Source organism: Oncorhynchus kisutch, linkage group LG28 (assembly GCF_002021735.2).
Source record: "Oncorhynchus kisutch isolate 150728-3 linkage group LG28, Okis_V2, whole genome shotgun sequence".
Lineage (NCBI taxonomy): Eukaryota > Metazoa > Chordata > Actinopteri > Salmoniformes > Salmonidae > Oncorhynchus > Oncorhynchus kisutch.
This window is the reverse complement of record NC_034201.2, coordinates 42,310,436-42,335,435: the sequence shown is the minus strand read 5'-3', so window position 1 is coordinate 42,335,435 and position 25,000 is coordinate 42,310,436. Positions and strand designations below refer to the sequence as shown.

Here is a 25,000-nt window from a genome sequence, read left to right as displayed (position 1 = left end):
GAGAGAGAGAGAGAGAGAGAGAGAGAGAGAGAGAGAGAGAGAGAGAGAGAGAGAGAGAGAGAGAGAGAGAGAGAGAGAGAGAGAGAGAGAGAGAGAGAGAGAATGAGAGAGAGAGAGAGAGAGAGAGAGAGAGAGAGGTAAAGGAATACCTCTCTATTCAGTCTAGATTAGAATGGTCTGAGTTGATAACACATCAGGGCTGGGATTAGACAATAGACAGAATAGGAAAGCTCCAGTGGATATCATTAACTGGCTGAACAGAGAGGGAGTGATTGGGAGTGTGTGTGTGTGAATGTGTGTGTTGTGAGTGACAGACAGACAGACAGACAGACAGACAGACAGACAGACAGACAGACAGGCAGGCAGGCAGGCATGCAGGCAGGTGGGGACAGACATGGTAGTGGGCTGTGTTATTAAGAGATTAGGATGGGGAGAGCAGACAGTCTAATTGTCAGTGAATACTCATACCACTACAGAGAGACAGAGGCGGAGACAGAGGCTACCTTCAGCATGATCCCCCTTGACCTGCGTTCAACAGGTCCCCCTTGACCTGCGTTCAACATGTCCCCTAGACCTGCATTCAACAGGTCCCCCTTGACCTGCGTTCAACAGGTCCCCCTTGACCTGCGTTCAACATGTCCCCCTTGACCTGCGTTCAACATGTCCCCCTAGACCTGCATTCAACATGTCCCCCTTGACCTGCGTTCAACATGATCCCCCTTTGACCTGCGTTCAACAGGTCCCCCTCGACCTGCGTTCAACATGATCCCCCATGACCTGCGTTCAACAGGACCATCTGGGGCCGCCAGGACTGAACTAGTCCCCTTGACCTGTGTTCAACAGGACCATGTGGGGCCGCCAGGACTGAACTAGTCCCCTTGACCTGTGTTCAAACAGGACCATGTGGGGGCCGCCAGGACTGAACTAGTCCCCAGCAACAACCTCCATCCAATCAGCCCTCGGCATGGTGTTGTTGATGTTGTTTGTTTCATAGCTTTTTGTCAGATACATACAGTAACTCATTCAGCTATACAAGGGCATTTGTTCAATGAAAAAACCAACATTCGGTATTCCAAATGTCAAAGTTACCCAGATTAACACAACACACTGTGAGGCCAGCCGTAGCCCAGACACAAGCCACTCTCTCTCTCTCTCTCTCTCCTCTCTCTCTCTCTCTCTCCGGATCTGTTGGGGCGTCATACAAATTGGAGTGGGTCTAGGGTGGCAGGTAAGGTGGAGGTGATATGGTCCTTGACTAGTCTCTCAAAGCACTTCATGATGACAGAAGTGAGTGCTACGGGGCAATAGTCATTTAGTTCAGTTATCTTAGCTTTCTTGGGAACAGGAACAATGGTGGACATCTTGAAGAAAATGGGGACAACAGAGCGGGATATGGAGAATATGTCCGTAAACACTCCAGCCAGCTGGTCTGCACATGCTCTGAGGACACTGGTCCGCAACGTGGATGGTTTTATAGTCCATGATTGTCTAGAGTCTCTGCCACATACGTCTCGTGTCTGAACCGTTGAATTGCAACTCCACTTTGTCCAGTACTGTCGTTTTGCCTCATGGCTGATCTTTTTTGTAAATGTCCATGTTCCTAGTCCCGTTGCCATGGATATGGTGGTTCACGCTTTGGTTTGGATAAGTTCTAATTGTCACCGTGGGAACAACATCCTCGATACACTTCCTGATGAACCCAGTGACGAGTCAGTGTATACATCAATGCTATTCTCAGAGGCTATCCGGAACATTTCCCAGTCCGTGTGATCAAAACCAATCTTGAAGCATAGATTCCGATTGGTCAGACCAACATTGAACTCTTCTTACCACGGGAGCTTCCTACTTAAGTTTCTGCCTATAGGACGAGCAGTGTTGATTCGCTGATGGGAGGTCAGGGGAGAGCCTTGTAGCTGTGCCGGAAGGGAGAGTATCAATGATCCAGGGTCTGTATTGCGCGTGGTAGCACAGATATCTGTTGATAGAACTTTGGTAGCATTTTCCCTCAGACTTCCTTATTAAAGTCGCCAGATACATGCGGCCTCGGGATATGCAGGTTCCAGATACAATACATGCGGTCTCGGGATATGCAGGTTCCAGATACTGCGGCCTCGGGATATGCAGGTTCCAGATACATGCGGCCTCGGGATATGCAGGTTCCAGATACAATACATGCGGCCTCGGGATATGCAGGTTCCAGATACAATACATGCGGCCTCGGGATATGCAGGTTCCAGATACAATACATGCGGCCTCGGGATATGCGGTTCCAGATACAATACATGCGGCCTCGGGATATGCAGGTTCCAGATACAATACATGCGGCCCTCGGGATATGCAGGTTCCAGATACAATACATGCGGCCTCGGGATATGCAGGTTCCAGATACAATACATGCGGCCTCGGGATATGCAGGTTCCAGATACAATACATGCGGCCTCGGGATATGCAGGTTCCAGATACATGCGGCCTCGGGATATGCAGGTTCCAGTTTGCACATAGTCCAGTATTCCTTGAGAGCCGTAGCGGTGTTGGCTCTCATGTCTCTCTGGAAGGAGACCTTCGCCCTGATCTTGTCTACTTTATTGTCCAGGGAATGAACGTTAGCGTGTAATGTACTGGGAAGGGGTAGATGGTATGCACGCTGCCTGAGTCTGACTAGGATCCCAATTCTTCTTCCTCTTCTCTGGTGTCTGTGTTTTGGTGCAGCCCCCTGGGATGAATAGAGCAGGAAGTTCAAACAGGATCCAGGTCTAGGGAAGTGTAATACCTAGTGATTTACCACCAATCTAATATCCCAAAGTTATTTTTGGCTGTAGGTAATATTACAAGACATGTTCTTGGGCAAAACAAATTGAGAAATAACTGAATACTGCAACCAGTTGGCAAGAGCTAGAAACAGGGTGGAAGTGGTCTGCTTGTGACATCTTGTATTNCAGGAACAATGGTGGACATCTTGAAGAAAATGGGGACAACAGAGAGGGATATGGAGAATATGTCCGTAACACTCCAGCCAGCTGGTCTTGCAACATGCTTGAGGACACTGGTCCCGCAACGTGGATGGTTTATAGTCATGATTGGTCTAGAGTCTCTGCCACATACGTCTCGTGTCTGAACCGTTGAATTGGCAATCCACTTTGTCAGTACTGTCGTTTTGCTCATGGCTGATTTTTTGTAATTCCATGTTACCTAGTCCCGTTGCCATGGATATGGTGGTACGCGCTTTGGTTTGGATAAGTTCTAATTGTACCGTGGGAACAACATCCTCGATACCTTCCTGATGAACCCAGTGACGAGTCAGTGTATATACATCAATGTGCTATTCTCAGAGGCTCCGGAACATTTCCAGTCCGTGTGATCAAAACAATCTTGAAGCATAGATTCCGATTGGTCAGAACCAACATGAACCTTTCTTAACACGGGAGGCTTCCTACTTAAGTTTCTGCATATAGGACGAGCAGTGTTGATTCGCTGATGGGTCAGGGGAAGCCTTGTAGCTGTGCCGGAAGGGAGAGTATCAATGATCCAGGGTCTGTATTGCGCGTGTAGCACAGGATATCTGTTGATAGAACTTTGGTAGCATTTTCCTCAGACTTCCTTTATTAAAGTCGCCAGATACATGCGGCCTCGGGATATGCAGGTTCCAGATACAATACATGCGGTCTCGGGATATGCAGGTTCCAGATACATGCGGCCTCGGGATATGCAGGTTCCAGATACATGCGGCCTCGGGATATGCAGGTTCCAGATACAATACATGCGGCCTCGGGATATGCAGGTTCCAGATACAATACATGCGGCCTCGGGATATGCAGGTTCCAGATACAATACATGCGGCCTCGGGATATGCAGAGTTCCAGATACAATACATGCCGGCCTCGGGATATGCAGGTTCCAGATACAATACATGCGGCCTCGGGATATGCAGGTTCCAGATACAATACATGCGGCCTCGGGAATATGCAGGTTCCAGATACAATACATGCGGGCCTCGGGATATGCAGGTTCCAGATACAATACATGCGGCCTCGGGATATGCAGGTTCCAGATACATGCGGCCTCGGGATATGCAGGTTCCAGTTTGCACATAGTCCAGTATTCCTTGAGAGCCGTAGCGGTGTTGGCTCTCATGTCTCTCTGGAAGGAGACCTTCGCCCTGATCTTGTCTACTTTATTGTCCAGGGAATGAACGTTAGCGTGTAATGTACTGGGAAGGGGTAGATGGTATGCACGCTGCCTGAGTCTGACTAGGATCCCCAATTCTTCTTCCTCTTCTCTGGTGTCTGTGTTTTGGTGCAGCCCCCTGGGATGAATAGAGCAGGAAGTTCAAACAGGATCCAGGTCTAGGGAAGTGTAATACCTAGTGATTACCACCAATCTAATATCCCAAAGTTATTTTTGGCTGTAGGTAATATTACAAGACATGTTCTGGGCAAACAATGTGAGAAATAACTGAATACTGCACAGTTGGCAAGGAGCTAGAAACAGGGTGGAAGTGTCTGCTTGTGACATCTTGTATTCACCCCCCCTCCCTCTCCCTCTCTCTTTCTCTCTCTCTCTCCCTCCTCATCTCTCTCCTTTCTCTCTCCCCCTCCCTCTCTCTGTCTGTCTGTCTCTCTCTCTCTCTCTCTCTCTCTCTCTCTCTCTCTCTCTCTCTCTCTCTCTCTCTCCTCTCTCTCTCTCTCTCTCTCTCTCTCTCTCTCTCTCTCTCTCTCTCTCTCTCTCTCTCTCTCTCTCTCTCTCTCTCTCTCTCTCTCTCTCTCTCTCTCTCTCTCTCTCTTCTCTCTCTCTCTCTCTCTCCCTCTCTCTGTCTGTCTCTCTCTCTCTCTCTCCCTCTCTCTCTCTCTCTCCCTCTCTCTCTCTCTCTCTCTCTCTCTCCCTCTCCCTCTCCCTCTCCCTCTCCCTCTCTCTCTCCCTCTCCCTCTCCCTCTCCCTCTCTCCCTCCTCATCTCTCTCTCGTTCTCTCTCCCTCTCTCTGTCTGTCTCTCTCTCTCTCTCTCTCTCTCTCCCTCTCCCTCTCCCTCTCTCTCTTTCTCTCCCTCTCTCCCTCCTCATCTCTCTCCCTTTCTCTCTCCCTCTCCCTCTCTCTTTCTCTCCCTCTCTCCCTCCTCATCTCTCTACCTTTCTCTTTCTCTCCCTCTCTCTTTCTCTCCCTCTCTCCCTCCTCATCTCTCTCCCTTTCTCTCTCCCTCTCCCTCTCTCTGTCTCTCTCTCTCTCTCTCTCTCTCTCTCTCTCTCTCTCTCTCTCTCTCTCTCTCTCTCTCTCTCCCCTTTTCCTCTCAACGTGGGATAAAAACAGCAGTGCCATATTGATCAAGTATCATCATTATCTCTCCAGGACTGATATGATGTAGCGACTATACTGTACAATATTAAAGTCATACCAGTGAAGATACAATGTCAGCCTTTTTTTGTGGTCAGTGAGCCACTCATAGATGACATCATACTGTGTAGTCTCACCAAGCGGTTACGTATGACGATGTCCCTCTGCTCCTCCTTGCCAGCGAAGGCCACCCTGCATGAGTCAGCCAAATGACACAGAGATGACACATAGAAACCCACAGTAAAGGAGAAAGCAATTATATCATCACAGCTCTCTCATATTTTCAGATGGGCACAACCCAGTGTGAAACACGAGTAAAATATTGCTGCTCTGGGCCTCTTCACATTTCTAAAATTGTTATTCGTATGATTAACAAGCTCTGGGCCTCTGGGCCTCTGGGCCTCTTGGCCTCTGGGCCTCTGGGTCTCTGGGCCTCTGGGCCTCTGGGCCTCTTGGCTTCTGGGCCTCTGGGCCTCTGGGTCTGGGCCTCTGGGCCTCTGGGCCTCTGGGCCTCTGGGCCTCTGGGTCTCTGGGCCTCTGGGCCTCTGGGTCTCTGGGCCTCTGGGCCTCTGGGCCTCTGGACCTCTGGGCCTCTGGGCCTCTTATGATTGGATTTAAATAAATCTCTATGTAAGAAAATACATTTATTAACCATTGACTTTCTTCTTCTATACTGTTATTATGTTTTAGTACATTTTATCATGCAGTATTAGTGAATGAGGGAGTACCGAGAGAGCAGAGCAGGGGAGAGGACAGGAGAGCTGAACAGAGCAGGGGAGAGGAGAGGAGAGCTGTGCAGAGCAGGGGAGAGGACAGGAGAGCTGAACAGAGCAGGGGAGAGGAGAGGAGAGCTGTACAGAGCAGGGGAGAGGACAGGAGAGCTGTACAGAGCAGGGGAGAGGACAGGAGAGCTGAACAGAGCAGGGGAGAGGAGAGGAGAGCTGTACAGAGCAGGGGAGAGGACAGGAGAGCTGTACAGAGCAGGGGAGAGGAGAGGAGAGCTGTACAGAGCAGGGGAGAGGAGAGCTGTACAGAGCAGGGGAGAGGAGAGGAGAGCTGTGCAGAGCAGGGGAGAGGAGAGGAGAGCTGTACAGAGCAGGGGAGAGGACAGGAGAGCTGTACAGAGCAGGGGAGAGGACAGGAGAGTTGTACAGAGCAGAGGAGAGGAGAGCCGGGGAGAGGAGAGCAGGGGAGAGGAGAGGAGAGCTGAACAGAGCAGAGGAGAGGAGAGCCGGGTAGAGGAGAGCCGGGGAGAGAACAGGAGAGCTGAACAGAGCAGGGGAGAGAACAGGAGAGCTGAACAGAGCAGGGGAGAGAACAGGAAAGCTGAACAGAGCAGGGGAGAGCAGGGGAGAGGAGAGGAGAGCAGGGGAGAGGAGAGCAGTGGAGAGGAGAGGAGAGCAGGGAAGAGGAGAGGAGAGCAGGTTACAGGAGAGGAGAGGAGAGCAGGGGAGAGGAGAGGAGAGCAGGGAGAGGTGAGGAGAGCAGGGGAGAGTGAGGAGCAGGGGAGAGGAGAGGAGAGCAGGGAAGAGGAGAGGAGAGCAGGGGACGGAGAGAAGAGAGCAGGGGAGAGGAGAGGAGAGCAGGGAGAGGAGAGCAGGGGACAGGAGAGGAGAGCAGGGGATGAGGACATGAGAGCTGAACATAGCAGGAGAGAGGAGAGCAGGGGAGATAACAGGAGAGCTGAACAGAGCAGGGGAGAGGAGAGCAGGGGAGAGAACGGAGAGCTGAACAGAGCAGGGGAGGAGAACAGGAGAGCTGAACAGAGCAGGGGAGAGGAGAGGAGAGCTGGGGAGAGGAGAGCAGGGGAGAGGAAAGGAGAGCAGGGGGAGAGAAGAGGAGAGCAGCAGGGGCAGAGGAGGGAGCAGAGGAGAGGAGAGGAGAGGAGAGGGAGGAGAGGAGAGGAGAGGAGAGGAGAGGAGAGGAGAGGAGAGGAGAGGAGAGGAGAGAGGGAGAGGAGAGGAGAGGAGAGGAGAGGAGAGGAGAGGAGAGGAGAGGAGAGGAGAGGAGGAGAGGAGAGGAGAGGAGAGAGAGAACAGGAGAGCTGAACAGAGCAGGGGAGAGGAGAGGAGAGCAGAGCTAAACAGAGCAGGGGAGAGAACAGGAGAGCAGAGCAGAGCAGGGGAGAGGAGAGCAGGGGAGAGGAGAGGAGACCCTATATCCACTGTCTCCTAATGAAATCCTAGTAGCCTGCTGCATTAGAGAGAGGGATCAGGGGTGCAGTGGAGCATGGGCTGGGCAGCAAAAGGATGACTTCATCATTTTGGTCTCTCTATACAAGATGAACGACTCTGACCCTGCTTGTATCATGGCTCTAATAGAACATTAGGAAATGATACAATTGCAAATGAACAAGCTCAGGGATAAATGTGTCATGTACTTGCTGGCCTGGCTTGTATGTTAATGTGTACTTTACATCTAGATATGACCCAAGTGTTTCTTTCCCACCATTTCCTCTCCCTAGTGTATGGTGATCACATTAGGACCAATCATCATTTACCCAGGAAAAGCCTCAGTTACAGTCTGTGTACAGTCACTTCCCCCAGAGAAAGAGAGAGAGAAGGAGGGAGGGAGGGAGGGAGGGAGGGAGGGAGGGAGGGAGGGAGGGAGGGAGGGAGGGAGGGAGGGAGGGAGGGAGGGAGGGAGGGAGGGAGGGAGGGAGGGAGGGAGGGAGGGAGGGAGGGAGAATGATTACTGTAACTTCCTGGGTTTACGGTAACTTCCTGGGTTTACGGTAACTTCCTGGGTTTACTGTAACTTTCTGAGTTTACTGTAACTTCCTGGGTATACTGTAACTTCCTGGAAATAGACTTGGGTTACATTCACCAAGCCAATGGATCATGCTGATGTCACCCACAACACCCTCTGTTAGCATCAGCAGATCCTCAATTTATCTATCGTCGTGGAAACATGATGAGATGGAGAGTTTAGATGTTAGATGTTAGACAGAGAGAGCAGAGCGTTTTGGAAGAGAGAAATGTTCTGAGGGCCATTAGGAGAATAGCTCAGGAGCCAGGTGTGTGGGGTGTGTGGGGTGTGTGTCTCTGACGGCGTCGGAGTGGAGCGTCCTCTCCTCTCCTTCCTCCCCCAGCCCTTCACCGGCCCACTGAGGCAGTAATGAGAGGTTAACACAGTGACAGCGTTGGCATAATTGAGTGAATTTAGCACCTTGGACAGCGCACTAAACTCCTTATTGCTGTTCTGACCTCCTCGTCATGTTCTGTCAGTACGGCCCCGGGATTCAGCTGCTGATTGAGAGGCGATATGTTCCAGCGCCGCACACACGCACGCACACACACACACACACAAACACACACACACACACCTACACACACACCTACACACACGTGCTGCATGCCGTGTTCACAGCAGAGGTTAACGCCGGGAACTGGAGAGCAATTTTCTGCTGGTCGTTCCGCGGCCTCACGCTGTGGGCCCAACACATTAACTTTTTTTTATTTTATTTTTATTTTTTTCACCTTTATTTAACCAGGTAGGCTAGTTGAGAACACCTTTATTTAACCAGGTAGGCTAGTTGAGAACAAGTTCTCATTTGCAACTGCGACCTGGCCAAGATAAAGCATAGCAGTGTGAGCATACAACAAAGAGTTACACATGGAGTAAACAATTAACAAGTCAATAACACAGTAGAAAACAAAGGGGGGGGTCTATATACAATGTGTGCAAAAGGCATGAGGAGGTAGGCAAATAATTACAATTTTGCAGATTAACACTGGAGTGATAAATGATCAGATGGTCATGTACAGGTAGAGATATTGGTGTGCAGAAGAGCAGAAAAGTAAATAAATAAAAACAGTATGGGGATGAGGTAGGTGAAAAGGGTGGGCTATTTACCAATAGACTATGTACAGCTGCAGCGATCGGTTAGCTGCTCAGATAGCTGATGTTTGAAGTTGGTGAGGGAGATAAAAGTCTCCAACTTCAGCGATTTTTGCAATTCGTTCCAGTCACAGGCAGCAGAGTACTGGAACGAAAGGCGGCCAAATGAGGTGTTGGCTTTAGGGATGATCAGTGAGATACACCTGCTGGAGCGCGTGCTATGGATGGGTGTTGCCATCGTGACCAGTGAGCTGAGATAAGGCGGAGCTTTACCTAGCATGGACTTGTAGATGACCTGGAGCCAGTGGGTCTGGCGTTGAATATGTAGCGAGGGCCAGCCGACTAGAGCATACAAGTCGCAGTGGTGGGTGGTATAAGGTGCTTTAGTGACAAAACGGATGGCACTGTGATAGACTGCATCCAGTTTGCTGAGTAGAGTGTTGGAAGCCATTTTGTAGATGACATCGCCGAAGTCGAGGATCGGTAGGATAGTCAGTTTTACTAGGGTAAGCTTGGCGGCGTGAGTGAAGGAGGCTTTGTTGCGGAATAGTAAGCCGACTCTTGATTTGATTTTCGATTGGAGATGTTTGATATGAGTCTGGAAGGAGAGTTTGCAGTCTAGCCAGACACCTAGGTACTTATAGACGTCCACATATTCTAGGTCGGAACCATCCAGGGTGGTGATGCTAGTCGGGCATGCAGGTGCAGGCAGCGACCGGTTGAAAAGCATGCATTTGGTTTTACTAGCGTTTAAGAGCAGTTGGAGGCCACGGAAGGAGTGTTGTATGGCATTGAAGCTTGTTTGGAGGTTAGATAGCACAGTGTCCAAAGACGGGCCGAAAGTATATAGAATGGTGTCGTCTGCGTAGAGGTGGATCAGGGAATCGCCCGCAGCAAGAGCAACATCATTGATATACACAGAGAAAAGAGTCGGCCCGAGAATTGAACCCTGTGGCACCCCCATAGAGACTGCCAGAGGACCGGACAGCATGCCCTCCGATTTGACACACTGAACTCTGTCTGCAAAGTAATTGGTGAACCAGGCAAGGCAGTCATCCGAAAAACCGAGGCTACTGAGTCTGCCGATAAGAATATGGTGATTGACAGAGTCGAAAGCCTTGGCAAGGTCGATGAAGACGGCTGCACAGTACTGTCTTTTATCGATGGCGGTTATGATATCGTTTAGTACCTTGAGTGTGGCTGAGGTGCACCCATGACCGGCTCGGAAACCAGATTGCACAGCGGAGAAGGTACGGTGGGATTCGAGATGGTCAGTGACCTGTTTGTTGACTTGGCTTTCGAAGACCTTAGATAGGCAGGGCAGGATGGATATAGGTCTGTAACAGTTTGGGTCCATGGTGTCTCCCCCTTTGAAGAGGGGGATGACTGCGGCAGCTTTCCAATCCTTGGGGATCTCAGACGAGATGAAAGAGAGGTTGAACAGGCTGGTAATAGGGGTTGCGACAATGGTGGCAGATAGTTTCAGAAATAGAGGGTCCAGATTGTCAAGCCCAGCTGATTTGTACGGGTCCAGGTTTTGCAGCTCTTTCAGAACATCTGCTATCTGGATTTGGGTAAAGGAGAACCTGGAGAGGCTTGGGCGAGGAGCTGCGGGGGGGGCGTAGCTGTTGGCCGAGGTTGAAGTAGCCAGGCGGAAGGCATGGCCAGCCGTTGAGAAATGCTTATTGAAGTTTTCGATAATCATGGATTTATCAGTGGTGACCGTGTTACCTAGCCTCAGTGCAGTGGGCAGCTGGGAGGAGGTGCTCTTGTTCTCCATGGACTCCATTAACTTTTAAAAAGGGCCCTTCAGACCCAGGTGTCTGTAAATATAAACAGAAAGAGAAAGGAGGAATGTAAAGAGGAAAACAGATTGATCTGATCAGGGTAGAATGGTTTTACTGTACAGTTAATAGGGATGGCTCTTTAATGTGGCAAACTCCTGTACTCCGTTACAGTCACCTCTGATACGGTCAACTCTGATACGGTCACCTCTGATACGGTCAACTCCGTTACAGTCACCTCTGATACGGTCAACTCTGTTACGGTCAACTCTGATACGGTCAACTCTGTTACGGTCTACTCCGTTACAGTAAACCCTGATACGGGCAACTCTGTTACGGTCATCAACTCTGATACGGTCAACTCTGTTACAGTCAACTCTGATATGGTCAACTCTGTTACGGTCAACAACTCTGAGACGGTCAACTCTGTTACAGTCAACTCTGATACGGTCAACTATGTTACAGTCACCTCTGATACGGTCAACTCTGTTATGGTCAACTCTGTTACGGTCAACTCTGTTAAGGTCAACCCCGTTACAGTCACCTCTGATACGGTCAACCCCGTTACAGTCACCTCTGATACAGTCAACTCTGTTATGGTCAACTCTGTTACGGTCAACTCTGTCACTGTCAACCACGTTACAGTCACCTCTGATACGGTCAACCCCGTTACAGTCACCTCTGATACAGTCAACTCTGTTATGGTCAACTATGTTACGGTCAACTCTGTTACGGTCAACCACGTTACAGTCACCTCTGATACGGTCAACCCCGTTACAGTCACCTCTGATACAGTCAACTCTGTTACAGTCAACTCTGTTACGGTCAACCATGTTAAGGTCAACCCTGTTACAGTCACCTCTGTTACGGTCAACTCTGATACGGACAACCCCGTTACAGTCACCTCTGTTAAGGTCAACCCCGGTACAGTCACCGCTGATACGGTCAACCCCGTTACAGTCACATCTGATACGGTCAACCATGTTAAGGTAATCTCTGTTACGGTCAACCCTGTTACGGTCACCTCTGTTATGGTCAACCCCGTTACAGTCACCTCTGTTACGGTCAACCCTGTTACGGTCACCTCTGTTATGGTCAACCCCGTTACAGTCACCTCTGTTATGGTCAACCCCGTTACGGTCAACTCTGTTACGGTCAACCACGTTACAGTCACCTCTGATACGGTCAACCCCGTTACAGTCACCTCTGATACAGTCAACTCTGTTATGGTCAACTCTGTTACGGTCAACTCTGTTACTGTCAACCACGTTACAGTCACCTCTGATACGGTCAACCCCGTTACAGTCACCTCTGATACAGTCAACTCTGTTACGGTCAACTCTGTTACGGTCAACCACGTTACAGTCACCTCTGATACGGTCAACCCCGTTACAGTCACCTCTGATACAGTCAACTCTGTTACAGTCAACTCTGTTACGGTCAACCATGTTAAGGTCAACCCTGTTACAGTCACCTCTGTTACGGTCAACTCTGATACGGACAACCCCGTTACAGTCACCTCTGTTAAGGTCAACCCCGGTACAGTCACCGCTGATACGGTCAACCCCGTTACAGTCACATCTGATACGGTCAACCATGTTAAGGTCATCTCTGTTACGGTCAACCCTGTTACAGTCACCTCTGTTATGGTCAACCCCGTTACAGTCACCTCTGTTACGGTCAACCCTGTTACGGTCACCTCTGTTATGGTCAACCCCGTTACAGTCACCTCTGTTATGGTCAACCCCGTTACAGTCACCTCTGTTACGGTCAACTCTGTTACGGTCACTTCTGTTACGGTCACCTCTGTTACGGTCACCTCTGTTACGGTCAACCCCGTTACAGTCACCTCTGTTACAGTCAACCCTGTTACGGTCACCTCTGTTACGTTCAACTCTGTTACGGTCACCTCTGTTACGGTCACCTCTGTTACGGTCAACTCTGTTACGGTCAACCCCGTTACAGTCACCTCTGATACAGTCAACTCTGTTATGGTCAACTCTGTTACGGTCAACTCTGTTACGGTCAGCCACGTTACAGTCACCTCTGATACGGTCAACCCCGTTACAGTCACCTCTGATACAGTCAACTCTGTTACAGTCAACTCTGTTACGGTCAACCATGTTAAGGTCAACCCTGTTACAGTCACCTCTGTTACGGTCAACTCTGATACGGACAACCCCGTTACAGTCACCTCTGTTACGGTCACCTCTGTTACGGTCAACCCCGTTACAGTCACCTCTGTTACAGTCAACCCTGTTACGGTCACCTCTGTTACGGTCAACTCTGTTACGGTCACCTCTGTTACGGTCAACTCTGTTATGGTCACCTCTGTTACGGTCAACTCTGATACGGTCAACCCCGTTACAGTCACCTCTGTTACTTTTAACCCTGTTACGGTCACCTCTGTTACGGTCAGTCCTGTTACGGTCAACTCTGTTACGGTCAACTCTGTAATGGTCACCTCTGTTATGGTCAACCCCGTTACAGTCACCTCTGTTATGGTCAACCCTGTTACAGTCACCTCTGTTACGGTCAACCCTGTTACGGTCACCTCTGTTACGGTCAACTCTGTTACGGTCACTTCTGTTACGGTCACCTCTGTTACGGTCACCTCTGTTACGGTCAACCCCGTTACAGTCACCTCTGTTACAGTCAACCCTGTTACGGTCACCTCTGTTACGTTCAACTCTGTTACGGTCACCTCTGTTACGGTCAACTCTGTTACGGTCACCTCTGTTACGGTCAACTCTGTTACGGTCAACCCCGTTACAGTCACCTCTGATACAGTCAACTCTGTTATGGTCAACTCTGTTACGGTCAACTCTGTTACGGTCAACCATGTTACAGTCACCTCTGATACGGTCAACCCCGTTACAGTCACCTCTGATACAGTCAACTCTGTCACAGTCAACTCTGTTACGGTCAACCATGTTAAGGTCAACCCTGTTACAGTCACCTCTGTTACGGTCAACTCTGATACGGACAACCCCGTTACAATCACCTCTGTTACGGTCACCTCTGTTACGGTCAACCCCGTTACAGTCACCTCTGTTACAGTCAACCCTGTTACGGTCACCTCTGTTACGGTCAACCCCGTTACAGTCACCTCTGATACAGTCAACTCTGTTACAGTCAACTCTGTTACGGTCAACCATGTTAAGGTCAACCCTGTTACAGTCACCTCTGTTACGGTCAACTCTGATACGGACAACCCCGTTACAGTCACCTCTGTTACGGTCACCTCTGTTACGGTCAACCCCGTTACAGTCACCTCTGTTACAGTCAACCCTGTTACGGTCACCTCTGTTACGGTCAACTCTGTTACGGTCACCTCTGTTACGGTCAACTCTGTTATGGTCACCTCTGTTACGGTCAACTCTGATACGGTCAACCCCGTTACAGTCACCTCTGTTACTTTTAACCCTGTTACGGTCACCTCTGTTACGGTCAGTCCTGTTACGGTCAACTCTGTTACGGTCAACTCTGTAATGGTCACCTCTGTTATGGTCAACCCCGTTACAGTCACCTCTGTTATGGTCAACCCTGTTACAGTCACCTCTGTTACGGTCAACCCTGTTACGGTCACCTCTGTTACGGTCAACTCTGTTACGGTCACTTCTGTTACGGTCACCTCTGTTACGGTCACCTCTGTTACGGTCAACCCCGTTACAGTCACCTCTGTTACAGTCAACCCTGTTACGGTCACCTCTGTTACGTTCAACTCTGTTACGGTCACCTCTGTTACGGTCAACTCTGTTACGGTCACCTCTGTTACGGTCAACTCTGTTACGGTCAACCCCGTTACAGTCACCTCTGATACAGTCAACTCTGTTATGGTCAACTCTGTTACGGTCAACTCTGTTACGGTCAACCATGTTACAGTCACCTCTGATACGGTCAACCCCGTTACAGTCACCTCTGATACAGTCAACTCTGTCACAGTCAACTCTGTTACGGTCAACCATGTTAAGGTCAACCCTGTTACAGTCACCTCTGTTACGGTCAACTCTGATACGGACAACCCCGTTACAATCACCTCTGTTACGGTCACCTCTGTTACGGTCAACCCCGTTACAGTCACCTCTGTTACAGTCAACCCTGTTACGGTCACCTCTGTTACGGTCAACTCTGTTACGGTCACCTCTGTTACGGTCAACTCTGTTACGGTCACCTCTGTTACGGTCACCTCTGTTACGGTCAACTCTGTTACGGTCACCCCTGATACGGTCAACTCTGTTACGGTCAACTCTGTTATGGTCACCTCTGTTACGGTCACCTCTGTTACGAACACTTCTGCTACGGTCAACTCTGTTACGTTCAACTCTGTAACGGTCACCTCTGATACGGTCACCTCTGTTACGGTCACCTCTGTTACGGTCACCTCTGTTACGGTCACCTCTGTTACGGTCACCTCTGTTACGGTCAACTCTGTTACGGTCACCTCTGTTACGGTCACCTCTGTTACGGTCACCTCTGTTACGGTCAACTGTTACGGTCAACTCTGTTACGGTCAACTCTGTTACAGTCAACTCTGTTACGGTCAGTCCTGTTACTTTATTTGGCACTTAATAGTCACTTCCCAAGTTAATTTTTTTATTTTTCCTCTTGAGATGGGAAACTTTTTTTATTTTTATAAAGTTGAACATGTGCTCTTTATGACAGAAATGTTTTGACCAAGTTGCACGAATCAAATCAAATGTATTTATAAAGCAATTTCTACATCAGCAGATGTCACAAAGTGCCTATACAGAAACCAAGCCTAAAACCCCAAAAAGGCACCGAAATGGTGGAACGACCCTAAGCTTACTTTAAGAAAAAAAATTTTTACGCAAAGACATAATGGACTTGACAACACATAAAAATGCTTTATAGACAACAACAACAAACAACGTATTTAACAAAACAAGTCGAAAATAACACAGAACTTAATGGAATTACTGTTGTCCCTGGGGGCCTGTGTCTTAGACTGAAGATAAGAGTAAAGTTCCCTCTGCTGCCATAAAGCGTTTGATGAGTTGGAGTGGAGGGAGGCTAACGGCAAACACACAACAGCTAACGGCAAACACACAACAGCTAACGGCAAACACACAACAGCTAACGGCAAACACACAACAGCTAACGGCAAACACACAACAGCTAACGGCAAACACACAACAGCTAACGGCAAACACACAACAGCTAACGGCAAACACACAACAGCTAACGGCAAACACACAACAGCTAACGGCAAACACACAACAGCTAACGGCAAACACACAACAGCTAACAGCAAACACACAACAGCTAACGGCAAACTCACAACAGCTAACGGCAAACACACAACAGCTAACGGCAAACACACAACAGCTAACAGCAAACACACAACAGCTAACGGCAAACACACAACAGCTAACGGCAAACACACAACAGCTAACGGCAAACACACAACAGCTAACGGCAAACACACAACAGCTAATGGCAAACACACAACAGCTAACGGCAAACACACAACAGCTAATGGCAAACACACAACAGCTAACGGCAAACACACAACAGCTAATGGCAAACACACAACAGCTAACAGCAAACACACAACAGCTAACAGCAAACACACAACAGCTAATGGCAAACACACAACAGCTAACAGCAAACACACAACAGCTAACGGCAACACACAACAGCTAATGGCAAACACACAACAATACTTCAGGCAGTTGGCTCAGCTTGGCTCGGGATACTCCCCCCCCCCCCCCCCCCCCCCCCCCCCCCCTGCACTTCAATAATTGTTTCTCATTAACAAGAATGTTTTTGTGCTGACGACTGTTGTCTAATTGCCATGGAAATGTCTTCTGAGAGAGAACTGTTTTTGCTGAATTATTTCCCAACACCAATGAAGAGTGTATGAAGAAGTCCTTAGTGACCTTTTCACACAGATTTCATTGTCTTTCTCCAATAGAAAGCAGATGTAGAGAGCAATACTGGTGCTATTCTCTCTCTCTGTCTCTCTGTCTCTCTCTCTCTGTCTCTCTCTCTCTGTCTCTCTGTCTCCCTCTCTCTCTCTCTCTCTCTCTCTCTTTGTTCAGAGTCTGAACAATTCAATACAGTACAGTTCCAATGTTTTAGGTTGTTGGCGATGGTACTCATTAAAAGGGAATGTTCAAGGTATTCCAGGAAAATACCAAATTACATGTTGCACTGTAGAAGAGCCAGGACAGAGGTGAAAGTTGAGGGTTTTACAGTAGATGACACAACCACAAATATGAGGTCTTTCAATGTTTATTGCTGAACAACAATATATTGCTACACCATCTCACCCGTTCTCTCTCTCTCTCTCTCTCTCTCTCTCGCTCTCTGTCTCTCTCGCTTTCTCTCTCTCGTTTTCTCTCTCTCTCGCTTTCTCTCTCTCTCGCTCGCTCTCTCTCTCTCTCTTGCTCTCTGTCTCTCTCGCTTTCTCTCTCTCTCGCTTGCTCGCTCTTTCTTTCTTTCTCTCTCTCTCTCATTTTCTCTCTCTCTCTCGCTCTCTGTCTCTCTCGCTTTCTCTCTCTCTCGTTTTCTCTCTCTCGCTCTATCTTTCTTTCTTTATTTATTTCTCTCTCTCCCTACTTCCATCCCTCTCTCTCTTTCTACAGGAAGTGATTCTGAAGAGGGCAGCAGACCTCGTGGAGGCTCTGTATGGGATGCCTCACAACAACCAGGTGCAGTTCAGACAGACAGCATCTCTCTCTCTGTCCCCGCCACATTCTGCCACATCCCCCTGCATCCCCGTTCACACCAGTTATACATCATTATTCATTCATCTCCGGTGGCTAATAGCATACCTGATGAAATATTCATCAAATACTTCCAAGACATGTCCACATTAATTATCCCCACTATAACCAATATATTTCCACTTTGTGAAAATAGTCATGACACATTGAACATACAGCAGGTCATTTGTGACCTACTTAGTGTCAGCCTGTCTAGACAAGAGGAGTGGAGTAACAGTAATATATAGGGAAAATGACATGTTGGCAGGTACAGTAGTGTAACAGGGGTACTGATGTGAACTGATGTGGCTGGTTCTACTGTCGTACCCCACCAGCACCCAACATATAGGCTGGTTCTACTGTCGTACCCCACCAGAAGCCAACATATAGGCTGGTTCTACTGTCGTACCCCACCAGAACCCAACATATAGGCTGGTTCTACTGTCGTACCCCACCAGAACCCAACATATAGGCTGGTTCTACTATCGTACCCCACCAGAACACAACATATAGGCTGGTTCTACTGTCGTACCCCACCAGAACACAACATATAGGCTGGTTCTACTGTCGTACCCCACCAGAACACAACATATAGGCTGGTTCTACTATCGTACCCCACCAGAACCCAACATATAGGCTGGTTCTACTGTCGTACCCCACCAGAACACAACATATAGGCTGGTTCTACTGTCGTACTCCACCAGAACACAACATATAGGCTGGTTCTACTGTCGTACCCCACCAGAACACAACATATAGGCTGGTTCTACTGTCTTACCCCACCAGAACACAACATATAGGCTGGTTCTACGCCATTGTTGGTAAACAATGTAATTGTAAACAAACACTACATAGCCTGGTTAACATGGTTAAAACTGTCATGTTGATGTCATGGATGGTCAGTCATTGCATCCATAGCTCTGTCTATGAATATGAATATGGTTCCAGGTCCATTCCTCAGCTGTTTACCCAGACAGAGGTCGGGAGACGGTGTCAACTGCTGATTGGCCCTTTAAACTGTCACTCTTGTTGCTCTGTGAACTCTACTTTATCTGGTACCAGTGTTGTTTATATGAAAGCTACTTATCTGGTACCAGTGTTGTTTATATGAAAGCTACTTATCTGGTACCAGTGTTGTTTATATGAAAGCTACTTATCTGGTACCAGTGTTGTTTATATGAAAGCTACTTCAACTGCTACCAGTGTTGTTTATATAAAATCTACTTCAACTGGTACCAGTGTTGTTTATATGAAAGCTACTTCAACTGGTACCAGTGTTGTTTATATGAAAGCTACTTATCTGGTACCAGTGTTGTTTATATGAAAGCTACTTATCTGGTACCAGTGTTGTTTATATGAAAGCTACTTATCTGGTACCAGTGTTGTTTATATGAAAGCTACTTATCTGGTACCAGTGTTGTTTATATGAAAGCTACTTATCTGGTACCAGTGTTGTTTATATAAAAGCTACTTATCTGGTACCAGTGTTGTTTATATGAAAGCTACTTATCTGGTACCAGTGTTGTTTATATGAAAGCTACTTCAACTGCTACCAGTGTTGTTTATATAAAATCTACTTCAACTGGTACCAGTGTTGTTTATATGAAAGCTACTTCAACTGGTACCAGTGTTGTTTATATAAAAGCTACTTTATCTGGTACCAGTGTTTATATAAAAGCTACTTCAACTGGTACCAGTGTTGTTTATATGAAAGCTACTTATCTGGTACCAGTGTTTATATGAAAGCTACTTTATCTGGTACCAGTGTTGTTTATATGAAAGCTACTTATCTGGTACCAGTGTTTATATGAAAGCTACTTTATCTGGTACCAGTGTTTATATAAAAGCTACTTCAACTGGTACCAGTGTATATGTGAACGCTCGTCTAATTGTGTTCTCCTGTGGCAGGAGATGATTCTGAAGCGTGCGGCGGATATAGCGGAGGCTCTTTACAATGTTCCCAGAAACCACAACCAGTTGAGCGGCCTGGGCAACAGCTCCGTCCACGCAGGCATGATGGGGGTCAACTCCTTCCCTGGCCAGCTGGCCGTCAACGTGTCCGAGTCCTCCCAGGGAGCCAATCAGGGTGAGGGGGCGGGTCGATACGGGTGTGGCGCTATCGTCATAGAAACCGGTAACTGAATAGAAATGTAGCTGCTGTGTTTTGTGAATGTGAAGTTGTCTGTGATGTTACACTGTGACGTTACACTGTGATGTTACACTGTGAAATTGTCAGTGACGTTGTCGGTGACGTTGTCTGTGACATTGTCTGTGACATTGTCTGTGATGTTACACTGTGACATTGTCTGTGATGTTACGCTGTGACGTTGTCTGTGACGTTACACTGTGACGTTACACTGTGACATTGTCTGTGAAGTTACACTTTTACGTGGTTCTATGATTAGGTGACTGCAGAAAGGTGACTGATATCTTTGTTCTCTCTCTCTTTGTGTGTGTGTGTAGGTTTCAGTCGGAACACGAGCAGCGTGTCTCCACATGGCTATGTGCCCAGCTCCACCCCCCAGCAGAGTAACTACAGCTCTGTGACCACCAGCATGAACGGCTACGGCAACACTGGCATGTCCAACCTGGGAGGATCCCCCAGCTTCCTCAACGGCAGCGCTGCCAACTCGCCCTACGCCAGTGAGTCCAACTCCAGCTCTTCTAGCCACCCACAGACAGCTCACAACAGCCTTTACCCACCCACCCACAGACAGCTCACAACCGCCTTTACCCACCCTGCATCCAATCGGCCGACCCACCCACGGCCAGCCCTCTCACTCACTCAGCTCACCCACCCACCCACACTCAGCTCACCCACACACCCACACTCAGCTCACCCACACACCCACACTCTGTTCACCCACCCACCCACCCACACTCAGCTCACCCACCCACACACACTCAGCTCACCCACACACCCACACTCAGCTCACCCACCCACCCACACTCAGCTCACCCACACACCCACACCCAGCTCACCCACACACCCACACTCTGTTCACCCACCCACACTCAGCTCACCCACCCACCCACACTCAGCTCACCCACCCACCCACCCACACTCAGCTCACCCACCCACCCACACTCAGCTCACCCACACACCCACACTCTGTTCACCCACCCACCCAGGGGTAAGCTCACCCACCCACCCACCCACACTCAGCTCACCCACACACCCACACTCAACTCACCCACCCAACCACACTCAGCTCGCCCACACACACTCAGCTCACCCACCCACACCCAGCTCACACACCCACCCACACTCAGCTCACCCACACACCCACACTCAGCTCACCCACCCACACTCAGCTCACCCACCCACCCACACTCAGCTCACCCACCCACACACACTCAGCTCACCCACACTCCCACACTCAGCTCACCCACCCACCCACCCACACACACTCAGCTCACCCACCCACCCACCCACACTCAGCTCACCCACACACCCACACTCAGCTCGCCCACCCACCCACACTCAGCTCACCCACCCACCCACCCACACTCAGCTCACCCACTCACCCACCCACCCACACTCAGCTCACCCACCCACCCACACTCAGCTCACCCACACACCCACACTCAGCTCACCCACTATTCAGTGCATGGCTCCCCCTATGTCTGTGCCCATACTGTTGCTGTACATTCCTCCCAGTGACCCTAGAAGAGCTGTACAGTATGGGTTCTGGTTTGTAGCCCAGTACTGAACAGAGTTGTGGTCTTTGAGGAGGGATGAGAGGAGTGGGAATTTTCTCTCCCTATTTGTTTGTTTATGAGAGTTTGGCCTGGTGGTGACAGGGAGGTCTGGTGGTGACAGGGAGGTCTGGTGGTGACAGGGAGGACAGGGAGGCCTGGTGGTGACAGGGAGGTCTGGTGGTGACAGGGAGGACAGGGAGGCCTGGTGGTGACAGGGAGGCCTGGTGGTGACAGGGAGGCCTGGTGGTGACAGGGAGGCCTGGTGGTGACAGGGAGGCCTGGTGGTGACAGGGGGCTCTGGCGGTGACAGGGAGGCCTTTAGATCTAGAGCTATTCCCCTATTGGCTGTCTGCCTGGCAGTCTCCCAGTACTGGAGCCTGAACAACTCTTAAAAACCAGTCCTCTCCTCTAATCGCCTTTCATCTGACATCCATACATCCACTATGTTGTTCTCCTGCAAATTCTGAATTGACCTGGAAGGAGAGTGTTAGATGGAGACAGACGAATAAAGAGAGGTTGTTTGTTTGGTCTGATGATGGTGGGTGCCAGTTGTGAAGGTTTGTCTTTGAGGACCATTTGGCATGGAACTAAGAACAGACACCTACAGATTTCTTTCAGGCAGATAAATCTCCACTGACAACATCAAGCCTTATGAACTAGCTATATGAGACCACTCTGGTTAGGAGGAGAAACCACGTTGGAATGCTCTGGGCTTGTGGAGGACTGGCGGCCTGTCTCCTTAACATTGTATGTCCTTTCATCGGATTGCCCTGAAATTGGATTGAGAGTCACTGGCCGTATCACGGATCCTTTCTAGCCTGGCCACGGAATTAAAGACTGCTAATTAAATCAATAAACTAATTGGAGGGGTAACAATTCAATTTCATCACTTTGCTCCCCAGCATGTTAACACGTATTTTAAAAGGCTGGCTGACTCTATTAGACACTTCCAATCAATCCACAAGCCTGGGCTCTGTGCTTCCAATTTTCATTAATTGATTAGTTAGGATTTGATAAATGGATTGTGCCATTGTTTCATGGTTCATGGACATATACATCTATTTAAATGGTGAAATAACAAGAATCACTTCTAATAATGTGTAACCAGTAAGAAAAACATTAAAGAGCAGTGAATGTTGAATTCAAATGGTTGTCTACGTGTGCTAGCATTGCATTGTTAACTACCTAAGAGACCACTGCTAGGTGGATTGGGTTGAATAGTTGACCAACAAGCATTAATCTGTAAGAATGAACTTGAATTTAATTTCCTCTCTTTTGATACTTTTCCCCCTTGAATACTTAAGGAGTTGTTTTTTTCTTGTGTTCTCCGATAAATTATTAATCCTACATGGTGAAATTAACCTCTTGCTATGCCTCCCCCTCTCTCCCTCCCTCCCTCCCTCCCTCCCTCCCTCCCTCCCTCCCTCCCTCCCTCCCTCCCTCCCTCCCTCCCTCCCTCCCTCCCTCCCTCCCTCCCCCTCTCTCCTTCCTTCCCTCCCTCCCTCCCTCCCCCTCTCTCCTTCCTTCCCTCCCTCCCTCTCTCTCCTTCCTTCCTTCCTTCCCTCCCTCCTTCCCTCCCTCCCCCTCTCTCCTTCCCTCCCTCCCTCCCCCGCTCTCCTTCCTTCCCTCCCTCCCTCCCCCTCTCTCCTTCCTTCCCTCCCTCCCCCTCTCTCCTTCCTTCCCTCCCTCCCTCCCCCTCTCTCCTTCCTTCCCTCCCTCCTTCTCCCTCCCTCCCTCCCTCCCTCCCTCCCTCCCTCCCTCCCTCCCTCCCTCCCTCCCTCCCTCCCTCCCTCCCTCCCTCCTCCCTCTCTCTCCTTCCTTCCCCCCCTCCCTCCCCCTCTCTCCTTCCTTCCCTCCCTCCCTCCCCCTCTCTCCTTCCTTCCTTCCCTCCCTCCCTCTCCCCCTCTCTCCTTCCTTCCCTCCCTCCCTCTCCCCCTCTCTCCTTCCTTCCCTCCCTCCCTCCCCCTCTCTCCTTCCTTCCCTCCCTCCCTCCCCTCTCTCCTTCCTTCCCTCCCTCCCTCCCCCTCTCTCCTTCCTTCCCTCCCTCTCTCCTCCAACCCCTATATCCTTCCTTCCCTCCCTCCCTCCCTCCCCCTCTCTCCTTCCTTCCCTCCCTCCATCCCCCTCTCTCCTTCCTTCCCTCCCTCCCTCCCTCTCTCCTTCCTTCCCTCCCTCCCTCCAACCCCTCTCTCCTTCCTTCCCTCCCTCCCTCCTTCCTTCCCACCCACCCTCCCTCTCCCTCCCCATCTCCCCCTCCCTCCCCCATCTCTCCCCCATCTCTCCCTCTCTCCATCCCTCTCCCTCCCCATCTCTCCCTCCCTCCCTCCTTCTCTCTTCCCATCTCCCTCTCCCTCCCTACCTCTCACCCTCCCTCCCTCTCCCTCCCATCCCTCCCTCCCTCCCTCCCTCCCTCCCACCCTCCCTCTCCCTCCCCATCTCTCCCTCTCTCTCTACCTCCCTCCCCATCTCTCCCTCCCTCCCTCCCTCCTCCCCCATCTCTCCCTCTCTCCATACCTCCCTCCCCATCTCTCCCTCCCTCCCTACTTCCTCCCCCATCTCTCCCTCTCTCCATACCTCCCTCCCCATCTCTCCCTCCCTCCCTACCTCCTCCCCCATCTCTCCCTCTCTCCATCCCTCCAGTCGTTCCCTCCAGTCCCACCATGGCGTCCTCCACCAGCCTGCCCTCTAACTGCAGCAGTTCCTCTGGGATCTTCTCCTTCTCCCCTGCCAACATGGTGTCGGCCGTCAAGCAGAAGAGCGCCTTCGCCCCTGTGGTGCGACCTCAGACCTCACCCCCACCCACCTGCACCAACGGCAACGGTCTCCAAGGTGAGCCCCTTAGCCAATCGAGACACTATTATGTCTCTCTCTAACCAACCTCTACGTCCCCAGTATCCACTGCCATTCCTCCTCCCTCCTCCCCTTCTCCCCTCCTCCCCTTCTCCCCTTCTCCCCTTCTCCCCTTCTCCCCTCCTCCCCTCCTCCCATTCTCCCCTTCTCCCCTTCTCCCCTCCTCCCCTTCTCCCCTCCTCCCCTTCTCCCTCCTCCCCTCCTCCCCTCCTCCCCTCCTCCCTTCTCCCCTCCTCCCCCTCTCCCCTTCTCCCCTCCTCCCCTCCTCCCCTTCTCCCCTCCTCCCCTCCTCCCCTCCTCCCCTCCACCCCTCCTCCCCTCCTCCCCTTCTCCCCCTCCTCCCCTCCTCCCCTCCTCCCCTTCTCCCCTCCACCCCCTTCTCCACTCCTCCCCTCCACCCCTTCTCCACTCCTCCCCTCCACCCCTCCTCCCCTCCTCCCATTCTCCCCTTCTCCCCTTCTCCCCTTCTCCCCTCCTCCCCTTCTCCCCTCCTCCCCTTCTCCCCTTCTCCCCTCCTCCCCTTCTCCCCTCCTCCTCCTCTCCCCTCCTCCCCTCCTCCCCTTCTCCCCTTCTCCCCTCCTCCCCTTCTCCTCTCCTCCCCCTCCACCCCTCCTCCCCTCCACCCCTCCACCCCTTCTCCCCTCCTCCCCTCCACCCCTTCTCCCCTCCTCCCCTCCTCCCCTCCTCCCCTCCTCCCCTTCTCCCCTCCTCCCCTTCTCCCCTCCACCCCTCCACCCCTTCTCCCCTCCTCCCCTCCTCCCCTTCTCCCC

The 25,000-nt window shown here is 50.4% G+C and overlaps 1 protein-coding gene across 1 annotated transcript in view; it reads left to right on the top strand.

The window, feature by feature from the left end:
• LOC109880020 (uncharacterized) overlaps window positions 1-25,000 on the top strand; it is a 234,318-nt gene that overhangs the window by 199,011 nt on the left and 10,307 nt on the right. The window contains exons 14-17 of the mRNA XM_031807688.1: window positions 17,559-17,624; window positions 19,587-19,812; window positions 20,142-20,321; window positions 24,021-24,209. Coding sequence (XP_031663548.1) covers window positions 17,559-17,624; window positions 19,587-19,812; window positions 20,142-20,321; window positions 24,021-24,209 — 661 coding nt within the window. The remainder of the gene's footprint in view (window positions 1-17,558; window positions 17,625-19,586; window positions 19,813-20,141; window positions 20,322-24,020; window positions 24,210-25,000) is intronic.